This window comes from Nycticebus coucang, chromosome 4 (assembly GCF_027406575.1).
Source record: "Nycticebus coucang isolate mNycCou1 chromosome 4, mNycCou1.pri, whole genome shotgun sequence".
Lineage (NCBI taxonomy): Eukaryota > Metazoa > Chordata > Mammalia > Primates > Lorisidae > Nycticebus > Nycticebus coucang.
In genome coordinates, this window is record NC_069783.1 from 8,013,137 (window position 1) to 8,030,890 (window position 17,754).

At 47.4% G+C, this 17,754-nt stretch overlaps 2 protein-coding genes across 7 annotated transcripts in view; one reads left to right on the forward strand and one right to left on the reverse strand.

Moving 5' to 3' along the window:
- The window catches only part of ITGB1BP1 (integrin subunit beta 1 binding protein 1), a 250,104-nt gene that overhangs the window by 189,523 nt on the left and 42,827 nt on the right, over window positions 1–17,754 (reverse strand). The gene's annotated exons all lie outside the window — the stretch shown is intronic.
- The window catches only part of ASAP2 (ArfGAP with SH3 domain, ankyrin repeat and PH domain 2), a 193,073-nt gene that overhangs the window by 150,352 nt on the left and 24,967 nt on the right, over window positions 1–17,754 (forward strand). For all 5 annotated transcript variants that reach the window (XM_053587850.1, XM_053587846.1, XM_053587847.1 and 2 more), the window contains exon 16: window positions 9,527–9,621. In XM_053587850.1, coding sequence (XP_053443825.1) covers window positions 9,527–9,621 — 95 coding nt within the window. The remainder of the gene's footprint in view (window positions 1–9,526; window positions 9,622–17,754) is intronic.

Consider the following 17,754-nt stretch of genomic DNA (forward strand, 5'->3'; position numbering starts at 1 on the left):
AGCAGTACCCAAGCATGCGATCTTGGTTACACGCTGTAATTGACCTCTTAAAGGTGTGTATGTTCCGTGTGGTCTCCAGGCACTAATGACAGTGTAGATTTCAGATTGTCATAGCATGTGTTCAGAGAGACACAATCACTTCTCAGTTAACACCAGTCAACTATGGTAGTTGCTACTTTTACTGATTTTCTTAGAACAGTGATAAGTTGTTAAGTGATTCATGATGAAATAATAATTGCTTATTTTGGGTTTTTTTTTTTTTTTTGGCCGGGGCTGGGTTTGAACCCGCCACCTCCGGCATATGGAACCGGCGCCCTACTCCTTGAGCCACAGGTGCCGCCCAAAAGTTGAATATTTTCTTCTTTTTTTTTTTGGTTATTGGCTGGGGCTGGAATAATTGCTTATTTTGTACTAGGTACTTTGCAGACCACTTTCTGTGTGTTACCTCATTTGATCTACATAAAAACCTAAAGACGTTGGTGTGTTATCCCTGCTTTACAAAGAAACCAAAGCCCAGGAGTGTGTGCCTGTTAATGAGCCTGTGGTGGGATCCTTTAAGCTGATTCCAGACCACACACTTGAACCTTGAGGAGCCTTTGTGGGAGGTTATCTTGCCACGTGGCAAACATTTAAACATCACTGCTGTCCCTGCCCACCATCCACCCCTAACAAATGTTTAACAGCCACCTCTGGGGCAGAAAGAATCCTGGTTTGCAGTCAGGCTGTTCTCATAGTATAAACACTCCCACCATAGCCAATTTCAAGCTACCCATGTGAATTACTGAATGTGAAGTTGAACAGAGATGTATAATTATGCACCATTGTATACCACATCCACCATAAAAATACATGCAGTGGGTGCAAATGACTTTTAAGAACACAGATAATAGTAAAATGTAGTTTTACTGTTTACTATACTAAATAATTAGGAAGTGATGACTTTTGAGTATTTAATACCTTAGTTTTTAATATCATTTATTTATCTGAGTTTATATACTGTAATTTTTAATAGCAGCCATGTTTAACAGTTGGCTCATAAAATTCCTAAAATTTTAACAGTTGGCTCTCATGAACTGGTAGGAGTCTGACCCCACCCTTTCCATCTGTTGTAACTGCTTAAATGTACCTCAAAAATATAACTAATGAACTTCATGAAACTCTGTGGCCTACTAAAGAAGAAAACACCAAAGAAGGTTGAAAGGAATGTGTTTCCGTCATGATGAAACCATGAGGTGACTTCTCATCCGTGTTTCAGAGCTCAGTTTTTATCTGGCAGAGCCTCTGTCCCTAGAGTTTAGCCAACTCTCAGCCATGATGAGAAATCAGGCAGTGCTTAGTTTACTAATATCTGCAGATATTTTCTTTCTTTCTTTCTTTTTTTTTTTTTTTTGGAGACAGAGTCTCACTTTGTCACCCTTGGTAGAGTGCCGTGGTGTCACACAGCTCACAGCAACCTCCAACTCCTGGGCTTAGGTGATTCTCTTGCTTCAGCCTCCCGAGTAGCTGGGACTACAGGTGCCCGCCACAACGCCCAGCTATTTTTTGTTGCAGTTTGGCCGGGGCCAGGTTTGAACACGTCACCCTCGGTGTATGGGGCCAGCACCCTACCCACTGAGCCACTGGTGCTGCCTATCTGCAGATATTTTCAAAATCTAACTTCTGCCATAGTTAAACTGTCCCTCATCTCAGCCTTTTTCCTCCTGTGTCTGTCAGAAAAGCAAAAGAAGAGAAAGATCCTGGGTGCATCGTGTGGGATCTATCCTCCCTCCCACCTGCTCTGATCTCTGCTTGGTCCTCCTCATAGGAGACGGGCGTCTCCCCAAGTCTTATGTGCTGGGGTGGTTTGTCAGTGCAACATCATGTCTGAAACCTACTCCTCAGCAGCCCTTCAGTTAAGCAGTACGAGGAGAATGTCAGCTGTTAGTATTCATTTGTAAAACATAGCAATTCCAAGCCTTTTTAAAGCTACCCATTGCTTAGACAATCAGATGCCTGAACAAAGGATTTCCTAAAGTTTTGATACCTATCTCTCTCGTTCTCTCTGTATATGTGTATTTAGAATTATGTCTGGCACATACTAGGAACTATAAACTATTCGCTGTCATTATTGTCTTCTCTTCCAGTGTGATTTTACCAAAACTATTTCAGAAAAATGATCCACGTGTCCTAACATGTGATTCCACGGGAGATTGTTCCATCTAGGCTGGTTGTCTGCTCTGCTCGTGAACCTTTCTGATCCGTAGTGTGCAGCAGCACAGTCTTTGGTTGGCTTGTCCATCAGAGTGTTCTCTTGTGCAGTGTGGACCAGACCCTTGCGGGTACAGTCTGGATGAGCGTCTCCAGGAGTAGGATCTCTTGTCTTTTGGGTAAATAACAGGACAGCTCGTGCCTCAGAGTAAGAGGGGAGAGATTTAAAAATATATATTTACTTTTTTTTTTTTGTACATATTATGGTGTATGTGATATATTAGTATATTGTATGCATTGTGGAATGATTAAGTCAGGCTGGTCACAGTCACCATGTTGTATGTTAGATCTCCAAGATCTATCCATCCTCAGTGAAATTCGGTATTCTTTAGCCAGTGTTTCCTCCCCACCCCTGGGTTACCTCCTTCTCCTCTCTGCTTCTATGAGTTTGACTTTTAAAGACTTCACATAGAAGGGAGATCATTTGTATTTGTCTTTCCCTGCCTGGCTTATTTCACTTAACCTAATGTCCTGCAAATTCCTTCATGTTATTGCAAATGAAAATTTCTTTTCTTTTTAATAGTGTTCCATTGTGTATACATACTACAGTTTCTTTATCCATTCATTTGTTGGTGGGCACTTAGGTTAATTCCCTGGGTATTGTGAATAATGCTATGAAGAAGCAGGAGTGTGGCTAGAGCTGGGTCTTTCACAAAATGATTTGAAATCTTTTGGGTAAATATACCTAGAAGTGGGATTGCTATTCATATGGTAGTTCTATTTTTAGTTTTTTTTTTTTAAGCAACCCTATACCATAATGGCCATGCTCCTTCACAGTGCTGCGAACTGTGTACAAGGATTCCCTTTTCTCCATATCTTAGCCAATACTTTTGTCCTTTTAATAAAAGCCATTCCAACAAGTTATGAGGTGATAACCTCACTGAGGTCTTTTTTTGTGTTCATTCAACGTTTATTTTCCTTTAAATTTATTGTACTTTTCTGTAATGATATGAAAAGTCTTTGTTTCCCTTCCCCAATTGTTGAAGTTCAAAAAGCCGTATCTTAACCATAGACTAATCTTCACGTCCTCAATTCTTGTGTGTTTAGTTTCATAGGTAAGTATTTACGTTAGTTTTCCTTCAGGCTATATATATATATATTCCTGCACACACACACCTTCCTGCACATCTCTACAGAGAAGCTTTTTATCTTCATCTTGCCCCTTAACAATACAACTTTTAGTATGTTTTACACAGCTGTTTCTTGGTCATTTTCAAGAGCAAGTTGGTTTCTGAAGAAATCTTGCTGGTGGCTGAAGGATCCATTGAGGGATTCTCATTAGTTTTTTGTCTGTATTCTGATCCACTGGACCTAAAATCTGAAAGTGGGAAAGCTTTCGATGTCACCACTAGCCCCAAGGACCACAGAAGTCCTCGCCAGTTGTGTTCCCATTCTTCTTTTTCAAAAGCTTGTGGAAGGAGCTGTGAAAGCCCCCTTTCTGCTCTTGCCTGGGATTTTTGATCCCTGAAAGATGTTTGTCCACTTCCTTTTTCTACTTTGGACAGAATCTAGTGGTGTCTTCTAAATGCGTCTCTTCTAAAGAGCTCTGTTTTTTACTTGGGGACCTCTGTTGGGGAGAGAAGGTTTATAGCACACCATGAGCAGCCAAGCTGTGCAGGAGCACGGTGCCCTCACTGAGGTTTTTAATTTTAATTGAATTTGCATTTCCCTAATAATTATGCTGAGCATTTTTCTATATACCTGTTGGGCATTTGTATGTCTTCTTTTGAGAGATGTATGTTCAGGTTCTTAGCCCATTTTTAAATTAGGTTGTTTTCTTGCTTTAAGTTGTTTGAGTTCCTTACATATTTTGGATGTTAATCCCTTATCAGAAATACATGTTTTAAAAAAAAAAAAAAATACGTGTTTGCAAATACTGTCTCCCATTACATAGGTTATGTCTGTTGATTTTCTTTGATCTGCAGGAGCTTTTTACTTTGATGCACTCCCATGTGTCTATTTTTGCTTTTGGTGCCTGTGAGAAAAGGGTTTTTAACAGCCTGAAAGAGACAGCAGGTATGTGAGCTGGATCCTGTTTGACTTTGTTTTCATTTTCTGGTGACTCTCTGTCCTTAAATAGACACATGCTCACCCTGTAAATGTCACTCCAGTCCTTCCATATGGCTTCACCGTATTCCTCAAGATGAGAGTCTTTTGCTTAGTTCTGTATATTATTTGATGGCCTTAGATTTGCAAGCACTCTCACTGGATAATACACTGTGTGTGTTTCACCATTTCCTTTTTAATTTGTTTTTGTTTAAAAGAACATGTTTGCCATGTTACTTGAATGGATTCCTGCAACGTTCACAAAGGTGGCTGGTTCATGATAATCTTTTTGTCTGTTTACCTTTTTTTAGAGTCACTCTTTATTCAATGGAATGGAACTTGAGAAATTGAAGTATTAAGTTGGTTACTTTGGGGGAGGGGTGATGCCTTCTTTACTATTTTAGCACACATTGGCTTAATAAATATACTTAGATTTTAAAGCAAGCTTGCTTTTGGAAAAACTTCTGGTGAACAGTTTTAAAGAGAAATTTCTTCCTCAACATAAAAGGTAATGATTTCAGCATTGTTTTTTTTTAGGTCATGAAGCAAAACAATGTTCTTGATAGTAGGGTACAAGTATCATATGCTTCATTTCACTATCATAAGTGAAATTAATAAAGGAAACCTTGATATTGCGAAGTGGAAGTGAATGTTACCGTAGCAAATATTTCCTGACTCAGCTGTTTCTTGACTTTCTCCTGTCGCAGTTCTCATGAGATTGCTCATAAGCTGTCACGTATTAAAGCATGTCACCCCACAGCCAGGGCTGGAGGGGAGCATGGAGAGAGGGGGCTCTCGGAGACCAAGCTCTTACAGCTCCTCACTGTCCTTCACCTAAGCCACCCAGGGTGCTAAAAGCAATTGCTGTAGGCAAAAAGAGATTGATTATCCATCTGGTCTGCTGAATACAGTTGAGTGTTGCGGGTGCTCTGCACACACATTCGCAACCTACACAGGAGCTGCACTTAGGAATGAGGCCAGAGAGGTTAAGAAACCTGGCCAGGGCAGCTGAGCCGGGACTGTGGTCCAGACTGTTGGACTCCTGAGCCTGTGTTCTATGGTATTTTAAAAACTGTGGCTCTGAACTCTTTTTAACCACAAATTCCATCAAAAAGAATTGAGCACCAAAACATACATATATAAACTTACAATGATACCTACCTTTACTAGTATATTGTGTACTCTGTCAAGCCTATCAAAAGTAGAAGTTCCAAAGGCTCAGATAAAAACAGCGAGAAAACTTCTTGCTTACACCCCAGAGGATTCTTTTGTGCTCCCTACTTTGGAGGCAGCGGTTTGGCCAAGCCTCTTATCCTGCCTGGGCCTGTATCCATCTGTATATTGAAGGTGCTTTCTGAGTCTTTCACCCTCTGGGAACAGGGGAGCCCCATGACTAGCAACCCATCTCCCTACACATACTTGGAACCAGTTAAGAGGCGGGTTTGTTAAATAAGCAGAGATCCAAATTGTATACATGGTGGTGGTGGGTTGGTTGCCATGGTTCTCAAGGGGGGTGACAGTGTGCTGGCCTGCTGAGCACCCTAGACCAGGCAACATGTTGCTCCTCCCTGAGGAAGCCAGTGTGGAGGAGCTGACCATGGGGCTGTCGGCTGTGGGAGGGAGGCTAAGGGCAGCTACCTCCAGCCAGTATACCTCCTGAGCTCAGTTTCTCTCATGTGCTCATTCCTCTTTTGGGGTGAGAGACTAGGGAAGGGGGAATAAAGTCACAGTAGTGACATCCCTCCCTGTAGCAGCATGGAAAAGGGCACAGGAGGTTCCCCCCACCCTATTTCTAGGTACAGTATACGTCTCTTAGTGATTCAGTGGGCCCTGCCCAGGTAGGTGCTGAGAGCGTACAAAGTCTGTGATTCCATGTCCCTGTCTCAGGTGCTGCCCTCAGGGAGGGACACTGGCCCATGCATGATTGACTCCCACTCATGGTGAGTGTGGAGGAAAGAGGCCTTCCTGACCAAGGGACTGCCTCGTAGCTGGACCTAACATGTCTAAACTTCTTTTCCGGCTCTCGTCTCACTGTGTCTCTGTCTTATTAATTCTTCTCTTCCTTGTTAGACTGCACAGCCGCAGAGTGGGGTGTTGTCTCATCCCCCCGCCCCCCGGCGAAGGATGTAGGGTACATTTGCAAGGTGGCTGGTGGGGTGAGGGGCTGGGCTGCCGCCTTGCTGCCTGAGATGCTGTGGCTCTTAACACTCCCATCTCTCCTCCCACATCCAGCCTGGCTGGATTTCTGCCTCAGTGTGGCCCTCAAATTCCTTCTGGGAACAGAGAAAGAAAGGCAGGAGATATGAGGGCTTAGATTGACACCCCATCTTCCTCCCCACCTCCCAGCTTCTGCCCACATTTTTTTTTTGAGACAGAGTCTCAGTATGTTGCCCTCAGTAGAGTGCCGTGCGTGGTGTCACAGCTCACAGCAACCTCAAACTCCTGGGCTTAAGCGATTCTCTTGCCTCAACCTCCTAAGTAGCTGGGACTACAGGTACCAACCCCAATGCCTAACTATTTTTTTTGTTGCAGTTGTCATTGTTGTTTGGTAGGCCCAGGCTGGGTTTGAACCTGCCAGCTCCGGTGTAAGTGGCTGGCTCCCTAGCCACTGAGCTACAGGCACCAAACCTGCCCACATTTTCTTGACATGACCCTCCACCCTCCGTGTGCACAATCTTTGCTTTTATGGTGGTTCCAGAGGTTTTCTCTGTGGGCTGAAATATAAGCTAGAACTTGGCAGAACCGTGAGGCATCACTTTCCTCTAGTGTTGGACCAGTGTGATGTGGGGATGTGTCTCGCTGGACCAGCTGTCCCCTGGTAAACCAGCCAAGCCCAAGCAGAAGGGAAACAGTTTTCTGATTCCTGAGAAATTCTCTTCCTACCACCCCACACTACCTCTATCTGCTTAGCACAGATGAGGAGCCACCAGAGTGGTCTCTGGCACACAGAGGGGTCCACTGTGACTTCTTCTGTCACTTACTTTCAGGAAAAGCTTGTGCTCGGCTGGGGACAGTGTCCCCATGTCATAAGATGGGGGCATTTGAGTATGCCTGACTGTAAGCCTGGGCCCCAGGACTGAGGTTAGTCCTAAAGGGTAACTTACAGGGCATTAGCTGCATGGTACATGGGTACTTGTCACCTTAAGTGGCTTGTCCCTGGGAAGATCACAGTGTGGCACCTGGATGTGCCTCCTCATCATAGGGTGATGCCCCAAGGAGGTGGGGTTGGTTAGCATTTGATTCTGTGGGCCATCTGGAAGGCTTTGTTCGCCTTTCAAGGAGTAGATAAAATTAGGTAATCTCATCATCCAGCTAAAATTAGGTAATCTCATCATCCAGCCGTTAAGCTACCCTACTTGTTTAAGAAATTTCTTCCTCAACCTTTACTATCCCATCTCACTGTTTGATGTTACTTTCCAAGTTCCCCCAGGAGACAGACCAGACTATTTAGGCAACTGTAGTATCACCCGGAGTGTCTCCCTCGACTTCTTGTCTATGTAATTAAGTGAGAGTAGAAATATCAGAAGTGTCACTGGCTCTCTAACACATCATGTTCAATGTGGAAATTAAAATAGCTGTCTTCTCAAAGTGCTGGGTTCTGGGGTCCCTTCCGGTGCTATATTGCATTAAACATTTATGATGTGACCCAGAAACTGAGGTAGAGTGCCAGGTGCTGAGCTGAGGAATGAGTTGAACAAATCCCTGCACTTGAAGAGATCCTAGTTACTCATCATTCATTCTAAAGTAGTCATTTATCCATTCATTCATTCATTCAAAAGAATGTGGTCATAGCTGGGCTTGGTGGCTCACGCCTGTCATCCCAGCACTCTGGGAGGCCAAGGTGGGTGGAGTTCACGAGTTCAAGACCAGCCTGAGCAAGAGCAAGACCCTGTCTCTACGAAAAACTGAGGCAAGAGTTTGAGGTTGCTGTGAGCTATGACGCCATGGCACTCTACCCAGGGTGACAGCTTGAGACTCTGTCTCAAAAAAATAAATAAATAAAAAGAAAAGAGGCTTGGTGCCTGTAGCTCAAGTGGCTAAGTCACCAGCCACATACACCAGAGCTGGCGGGTTCCATTCCAGCCCGGGCCTGTCAAACAAAAATGACAACTAAAACCAAAAAATATCTGGGCGTTTTGGTGGGTGCCTGTAGTCCCAGCTACTTGGGAGGCTGAGGCAAGAGAATCGCGTAAGCCCAAGAGTTTGAGGTTGCTGTGAGCTGTGATGCCACCACACTCTACCCAGGGTGACAGCTTGAGGCTCTGTCTCAAAAAAAAAAGAAAAGAAAAAATGGTCAAAGTAGCATAATATAAACCATGACACTTATCTTTGCATCTGCTGCAGGTTGAACATTCCTTGACTAAAATGCTTAGGTCCAAGAGGGTTTCAGATTTCAGACCTTTATGATTTTTTGTAATATTTGCATTATGTGATACTTTATACTTGAGGTGACAAAAATCTGAAACACCCACTGCATCATGTCAGTGTTCAGAAGTTACAGATTGGGGTTTTCAGGTTAGAAATGCTCAACCTGTATATGAAGAACAGTACTGGGGTTCAGTAAGCGTTCAATTGGAGCATGTTGATTTATTGTTTAACGTGTCAAAGATAGGCTGGTGAGTAAAGACCTTGTATTTGGAGCTGAAACACCACATTTTCAGTTTACTGAGTGTTTTCACCTACATTGTCCCATTTGTCCTTATCATAGCCCCACGGGAGGGGTCACCCTATTTATCGATGAAAACTCTTGACACTCAGGTAAACGGACTTGCCTGTGGGTGGCCTGGTGGTAATAGAACCGTGATTTGAGCCTGAGTCTTGGCTTTCCAGCACTGTGCCCTTTCCAGTGGCCAGAGCCACCTCAGAGGTGGCATAAATGCAGGTGAATTGAGACATATGAAATGGATCTGTTCCACCTGGAGTCCAGGTTTGGGGAGGTGCAGGGTGAGGATGGAGACTACACAGCCAAGTTACTGTTCTCCCTGTTTTCTTCTTAAGCTCTGTCTGGGGCATTTTATGAGAACACTCTTCCATAATAGGCGTGCCGCTTTGTAGCTTTCGTTTTATGGGCACCTTTGGGCTTTGGGTTTTGTCCATCTTCATTAAAGGCAAACCACTTGATTGCTCTATTTCTTAGTGGCCCTTAAATAAACCATCAGCGCTGTCTGAGTAAGATGTAGCAGTAGAATGTATTAATAATTGAGTACTCTGAAACAGACTTTTATTTTTACAGCTTGCCAAGAACATTGGGAATGCAGGCTTTAATGAGATTATGGAGTGTTGCCTACCAGCTGAGGGCTCCGTCAAACCCCATCCAGGGAGCGACATGTAAGTATGGGACCGGTGTTCTCCTTATCGGAACAAAGGTCTGCCGCCTTCTACCCAAGCCCTAGGAGGGGTGGGACTGGCAAATATGGGTTACATCCATTGTTGCTTCTTAGGGAATGAACCAGCCTAATTTAGGTTTTCTTGGTCATTTTAGTCTTTTGGGTGATCAAACAGAAATTTGTGCCTGTTTTTTTAGGGAAAGACCAAAGGAAAGCAGGTTTAGCCCATGCTGGTGGCGTGGTGAGGCCCACTCGCTGCTGTGGGCAACACCTTGGACTTTTTGCCTGTGCTGTTCGTGTTGTTGAGTCACTTTCTCGTCTTGATTTTCTGCTTAAATTCTGAGCCACCGAGAAGGCTAGTTGTCATAGGTACGTGATTATGTATCATTCCTCTTGCCAGTTATCCTTGCAAGTGTGGAGTTTTCTTCAGTACGTTTCGTGTATGTTTGTTTTTCTGTTGATACAAAACTTGACTGGGAAATGTTCGCGCCTCCTCCTGCATCCAGCTGGCCCATTGAGGCAGAGCTTACAACACGGGATTTTCTTGCAAGTTTTTTATCAAATAAAGTGTAAGTCACCCAGATCACACTGACCATTGAGGAAGAGATGGACAGGAAGACTGGTGGGTCTGGGCAGCTTATGTCCTGCCCACCTTAGACTGCAGCCTGTTCAGTGTGATTGAACAGGAGGGCCCCAGGGAGGAGGTTTACCTGCTAAGTTGTGATGCACAGCAAGACAGGTCAGACGGAAGGAAGGGGAGCGAGCGGCCACCAGGCTCGTTAAAAGACATAGTGCCTGCGTTCGAGGGTGAGGCTATATCAAGGTGCTCGGTCAGGACAGGATCAATGAAAAACACATGGTAAGAGACAGTATGAAAATTCATTTCCAGAGATGATATTTTCCATGGAGTAAGCTTGAAATAGGATTAATGGCACAGGCTTTCCCAAAGGTCAGTGAGTAACAATGAACAATGTCATTAAGAACGGTTTTATAAATAGACAGTAGTCTATGGGCCCTTTGTCAAAGCGGAGAGTTTTGATTTTTGGGAACCACTTTGTGGAGCGTGTCTGTGGGAAACCTAGGCTGCAGGACCAGTGTTCTTTTGCATTGAGATAATGTGACTTGACGCAGTGAGAGCTGAGACTTCTCCAGGAAGGGCTAGGAGCCACATCTGCTACTGGCTGTCAGGTGTCGGGTGTCTTAGGTGAGCCTTTAGTTGGTGTTGGATTAAAGTGAGTTTATGCTTGAATCCTGGAACAAGTGTTTGTGGTGTAGCATTTCTTCGAGATTGGATAATGTGTGGTTTTGGATACCAGGCACGAGGCTTACAAAGTTAGCCTTTTCTGATGAGGGTCTAAATTTCAAATCTGTATTTTTACTCAGACCCTGAGAGGCAATAGGGGCATAGATATCCCCTTCTCGACCTGCGTCCTGGGGCTGGATTAGGTTATTTACCTTCTCTGAGCTGGAGGCCCAATTTCCTCTAATATGAAATGGGAGGTGATGAGGTCAGACATGTGGCACTTGGTTTTCATGATACCTTGGCGCCCAGCTGACTCTTGCTCACATGTGATAGAGGCCACACAGGTGTCCTCCACTGATTCTGCGCACCTGAAATGTGAGGTCCTCTCTAGGTAATTACCCAGAGATGAACAAACTCTTCCTGGGAGAGCTCGAGGGACCTGTGTAGAGAAGGAACTGGCACAGCCCAGGATGGCAAGTTCAGTTACTGCTGCGCAGGTGCATTTGAGCTTATTGAAGGCTCCTGTCCCCTGAAATGCTGTAATATTGGTCGATTTTACACAAAGTGTATGATAAGTAATTTCGTCCAAGTACCTTATAAAAGCAGAGCATTAGTTTATTCCGGGGCTAGATGATTCTAAAAATTGAATACTCCCAGGAGGTAGAGGCAGGAGGATCTCAAGACCAGGAGCTGGAGGCCAAATCTGAGCAATATAGTGAGACCCTGTCTCAAAAGACTAAACATGGCTCACACCTGTAATCTCAGCACTTTGGGAAGCTGAGATGGGAAGATCTCTTCAGGCCAGAAGTTTGAGACCAGCCTGGATATCATAGAGAGACCTTGTCTCTACAATAATTGTAAGAGTTAGATGGATGTGGTGACATGTACCTGTGCTTCCAGCTCTTACAGATTTGTAGGTAGAAGGATCTCTTGAGCTCAGGAGTTTGAGACTGCATGCAGTGAGCTGTTATTATGCCACTGGACTCCAGACTGGGCAGCAGTGTGAGACCCTATCTCTAAAGTAACTAATTTGAGCGGCACCTGTAGCTCAGTGGGTAGGGCACTGGCCACATATACCAAGGCTGGTGGGTTCAAATCCAACCTGGGCCATCTAAAAAAAAAAACAATGGCAACAACAACAAAAAGATAGCTGGGCGTTGTGGCAGGCGCCCTTAGTCCCAGTTACTTGGGAGGCTGAGGCAAGAGAATTGCTTAAGCCCAAGAGTTTGAGGTTGCTGTGAGCTGTGATGCCACGGCACTGTACTGAGGGCAACATAGTGAGACTCTGTCTCAAAAAAAAGAAAGGTAATTAATTAAAAGACTATTTGGAACCGTTTAATAGAAATGTTTTGTTTGCATTGAGGTCCTCCTTCCCAACTTCGGCACCATGGAAAGGAAGTTTATGTTCCCAGTCCCTTTCTTCTTTTCAGAATTAGGGTGGGTGGCCAGTGTGATGGTCTCAGCAATTGAAATAAATTGCTTGGCTCTCTGTGCTCCTGTAGCATGGGACTCTATTCTAAAAGGCTCCATTCTACTTCATAGTGTACCTGGGTATTTACATATAGTTTTGTGATGAATTGTGTCTTACTCGTTTTCCTACTGCAATACATTGCTTGTGGTGGCTCAATGACTGTTTAATGAATTGACAAGTCGGAGAAATAGTCTCACAGCTCTGTGCCTACTTACATAAGCTAATACTTTACTTCCAGATGAAAAGGAATGTATTGTTTCTAGCTTTATCTCAGAACAGCACATAATCTGCTAATCAATCTGATGAAGGGGAAATGAAAGACACTGTCTAGTGGCCTGTAAATCCCCAGGTGTAAATCACCCAGGTTTTGGGGTATTGAGGGAACGTAACTGGGCAGGGAAAGGGCGGATGCGTATCTGCTCACAGAGGCCAGTCTTTTTCTCTTTGTGGTCCAGGAGCACTCAGAACTCCGTCCTTTAGAAGCATAGGAAAGCCCTCTTCTGTATACTGAATATGTTGTTACTTTAAATGCATTGCTTTTCTCCAAAAGGCTGTCTTAAGGAAAAAAACAAAAAGGCAGGGCATTGCATTGTCAGAGCAAACCTTCCCAAAACCAGGGAACCTCGTGTGGAGTTTGAACAGCCCCATGCTGGTGTTTGTGGAGGAACAAACTTCAGGGGCCTCAGAGCCCTGGGTAGGTGAATAATATATTAAAAAATAATTACGGGGAATTCAGCTCATTTATCTCTGTCCCCTTCCTACAGGGGTTGCAGTAACGACTGCCCCACAGTGGTACTGAAAGTGCGTGAAACTTGACAGCTGTTCGTTTCCAATTGCCTGTCACAAAAGACGTTTGTTTAGTTCATTAACTAGGCTGCCTAGCGCAGCAGGTTGCCACCCACACTGGGAATCACACAGTTCCTTGAGTGTCATATCACCCGCTAGGGAGGCCCAGAGGGGAGAACCACACACATTAGACAAGTCTGCCCCAGAAGCTGCTCAAGAAACAGATCTCATTTTGCTTCTGTGGATCTCGGTGTACAGTAATCCCTCACTTAACGCCCTTGATAACTTCTTGGAAACGTTAACTGTAAGTGAAACGACTTATGAGGAAACCGTATTTGATGTAAGCAAGAGTTGTTACAGCACAGTTCTGGTAACAAAAGCATCACCTAACTTCTAAGTAAAGACCCAAACACTCCTGATATTCATCATTTGAAAAAGATGGATAAAAATTAGTAAGAGAATTACTTACCCACTTACTTCATTCAGTTCAGGGCCTCGGATCCTCAGAGCCTCTCTCAGAAGCTCAGGGTGCAAGGCAGGTACCATCCTTGGACAGGACTCTGTCCCAGCACAGAGTGCGCTCACACTGGGACCATGTAGACACACCGTTTTACCTCACATGCAATGCGGCTTTGAGACACTAGAGGAAACCATGGTGCCAGGGGAAATCCTGTGTAGGCACAGGAGACAGTGGTCCTGGATGTGTCATCAGAGTTGCAACAAAATGACATTGAACAGGACTGTACTCACCTTGCAAGGTGAAAATAAAAGCCCATGACAGTGTTATGAGGTAAGACACACAGAAGTCATCCAGCCCCACAGGCTGGATGTGCTGTGTGTGTCAGCAGGGTCCATGCACTGAGAAGGCCACTGTCCAACTGTAAGCTGAGCCCTGTAGGGTGAGCACTGGGGCTGGAGCAGGAGGCTGAGTGTGCTGAGCAGTGCGGGTTCACCAGGCACCTGGAAGCTCTTCCTGGGCTGTGAAATGCATCGCCTGCTCCAATGGAGCCAGGGCTCTGGAACACGTTTTCCTCAGCTGGTGTCACTTGCTTGTCCAGGAGCAACACGCGTCCAACAGCAGTAGTTAGGAGGCCTGGCAAACGCTGGGAGGAGATTCCTGCCCACTTGGTTCCATCTGGGTGACATGGGTGATGGCCTGTCGTCATCCTAGGCTAGCCTGTCTTCAGGGACCCCAAGGTAGGCAAGATCCACTGTCTGTCTACAGTTCTGTTCCCAGGGGCTCAGGCACCCCTTCAGAAGGACAGGTGGTCCAGTCTAGACTTGGGGCAGGTTCAGAAAAGTCCCCACTGCAGCCACAGCCACACGCACTTGCCATGGAGTAGGCTGGGTAGGAGGTGGGAGGTTGGAGAACTGTGAGGGACACCAACACAAAGGGAGCGGTTAGGTGTGTGCTCCTGCCGGTTAGGCGTGCTCACAGCCCGTGGGCAGCGGGGGCGGGGGGGCATAGACTAGTGTAAGTGACGTGCGTGCTCCTGCCGGTTAGGCGTGCTCACAGCCCGTGGGCAGCGGGGGCGGGGGGGCATAGACTAGTGTAAGTGACGTGCGTGCTCCTGCCGGTTAGGCGTGCTCACAGCCCGTGGGCAGCGGGGGCGGGGGGCATAGACTAGGGTAAGTGCCGTCCGTGCTCCTGCCGGTTAGGCGTGCTCACAGCCCGTGGGCAGCGGGGGCGGGGGGCATAGACTAGGGTAAGTGCCGTCCGTGCTCCTGCCGGTTAGGCGTGCTCACAGCCCGTGGGCAGCGGGGGCGGGGGGCATAGACTAGGGTAAGTGCCGTCCGTGCTCCTGCCGGTTAGGCGTGCTCACAGCCCGTGGGCAGCGGGGGCGGGGGGCATAGACTAGGGTAAGTGCCGTCCGTGCTCCTGCCCGTTAGGCGTGCTCACAGCCCGTGGGCAGCGGGGGCGGGGGGCATAGACTAGGGTAAGTGCCGTGCGTGCTCCTGCCCGTTAGGCGTGCTCACAGCCCGTGGGCAGCGGGGGCGGGGGGCATAGACTAGGGTAAGTGCCGTGCGTGCTCCTGCCGGTTAGGCGTGCTCACAGCCCGTGGGCAGCGGGGGCGGGGGGCATAGACTAGTGTAAGTGCCGTCCGTGCTCCTGCCGGTTAGGCGTGCTCACAGCCCGTGGGCAGCGGGGGCGGGGGGCATAGACTAGGGTAAGTGCCGTGTGTGCTCCTGCCGGTTAGGCGTGCTCACAGCCCGTGGGCAGCGGGGGCGGGGGGCATAGACTAGGGTAATTGCTGTGCTCCTGCCGGTTAGGCGTGCTCACAGCCCGTGGGCAGCGGGGGCGGGGGGCATAGACTAGGGTAATTGCTGTGCTCCTGCCGGTTAGGCGTGCTCACAGCCCGTGGGCAGCGGGGGCGGGGGGCATAGACTAGTGTAAGTGCCGTCCGGCCTGCCGGTTAGGCGTGCTCACAGCCCGTGGGCAGCGGGGGCGGGGGGCATAGGCTAGTGTAAGTGCTGTCCGTGCTCCTGCCGGTTAGGCGTGCTCACAGCCTGTCAGCAGCGGGGGCGGGGGACATAGGCTAGTGTAAGTGCCGTCCGTGCTCCTGCCGGTTAGGCGTGCTCACAGCCTGTCAGCAGCGGGGGCGGGGGACATAGGCTAGTGTAAGTGCCGTCCGTGCTCCTGCCGGTTAGGCGTGCTCACAGCCTGTCAGCAGCGGGGGCCGGGGGCATAGACAGGAAAACTGCTGTGCTCCTGCCGGCTTCTGGCCCTCTCAAGATTCAATGTCACTTGGCGGTTGTTGATGACCTTCAGTGAGAGTTGAGACTGCCAGGTTAACTCAGCCCTACCCCCAGATTCTGGTTCTCGGGCACCGGGGAGCTTGTGTTTTATAAACAGCATGGTCTGAAGCCCATACTCCAGACATTTGATAGGAAGCCAGGGAAGGACTTCTGCCCCTCCCATCCCTCTGCTGTGGAGCCCATAAGGAGAGTGTGTGGTTAACAGGGTCTGTCGGGGAGGATGTCAGTAGTGGCTGGACCACCACACACCCCTGGGAGCCTAGAATTAACTTGCCCCCTCCTGAGCCCTGGTGTACTTGGTGGCTGAGAGCAGGGCCTGAGCTGAGAAGAGCTAACTGTAGCCTTTGCCCCTCACCCCCCAGCCTGTTTATCCAGCACCAGGTGTTACAGTAATCACAGCCGCTCTTCTACAACGCTGTGCTCAGAGGCTGGTGTGGCATTTGTCAGTCCCACAACAGCCCCAAAGTAGGTGTTGTGATGCTACCTGATAGCCAAGGAGGCTGAGCAGCGTCACCCTGACGGGCAGTGGTGTCCCGGGCTCATCACAATGCAGGACCCCCTAAGAAGCAGACAGTCAGCTTGCAGGCGACGTGGGCTCTCCCTTTCAGTTTGCCTTCCTGCCCAACCTGAAATGCCAGTGTATCTTATACCTTCCGGAAAGAATGGGCAAAGAGAAACCAAAGGGAGAAGATTCTCTCAGGCTTTGCGCCCTGTGTCTTTGGTAGATTTACTGGGTAAAATATTGTCAGCAGAATTTGGTTTTTCCTGATGTTTCTTTTTTAGCAGCTTTACTGAAATACAATTCACCCATTTAAAGTTTACAGTGGCTTTTTGTATGTTCTCAGAGCTGGACATCTTTAGCATGGTCGGTTTCAGACTTTTTTCACCCCCAGAAGTAGCTTCACACCTACTGACTCTCAGCTGCTGACTCCCTATACTCCCCGGCCCGGCAGCTGTGTCGTGTTGGGCACATTTCCATTTCCCGTCAGTGGATCGTGCATGTGTGGCCCTCCTTTCTCTTGGCACAGCGTTCTCCAGTCCATCCTTACTGTACCACTGAAATGGCCTTCCTTTTCACTGCCACGTACTACTCCATCCTGTGGATAGACCACATGTGGCGTGGCCGTTCCTCGGCTGATGGTGGCTGATGGTGTGCGGTTGTTCCTCGGCTCTCTGGCCTGGTTCTCATTGGTGCTTTAGCACTTGCTGTGTCTCTAGTTTGTGTTGTCTGTCACTGCTGCTGTTTGTTGAACCCCTTGGAGTAATTGGGGCTGTAAAACACTTGGCATCCTCTCGCCCAGGGAGCTGCCTTTCTCTTGCCCTCCCTCTCTTAGGCTCATCAGCACTCTGCCAGGTGCTAGGACCTACTGTGTGCTGTGCAGGTGTGTTAACTCACATGTCTCAGAGTTCCACTGTGGGGACTACTAGTGTGCATTATCACACATAAAAGAACTTGAGGCCTACAAGGATGTGCTTGTTCACGTTCAAATCATCAGTCTATTGTGGGGGTGGATTTGAACCTGGGCTTCCTTGGTTTCCTGGTGTTGCTGCCCCCAGGCTCCTTGGAGAGGGTAGAGTCTGAGCAGGCTGCTGCTTACAGGCCAGAACAGAGAACACGGAGAGAACTGACATTTGTGCTGGTTTATCCAACACCTACAGAGTGCCTTTTACGGCAGGCATGGTGCCTGCAAAAGAGAAGCATGTTCATGCCCCCAAGGGTCTTGTGGGGTGGATAGGCTGCAAACCTGGGTTGTGGGCACAGTGGGACAGAGGTAAAGGCAGAGGCCTTGCTATGTTGGAGGAGACAGCGAGGAGTCTCCTGGAGGAATGTGGATTACAGGCAAGAGGGACTGGGTAAGAGACGTGTATAGGGGGTT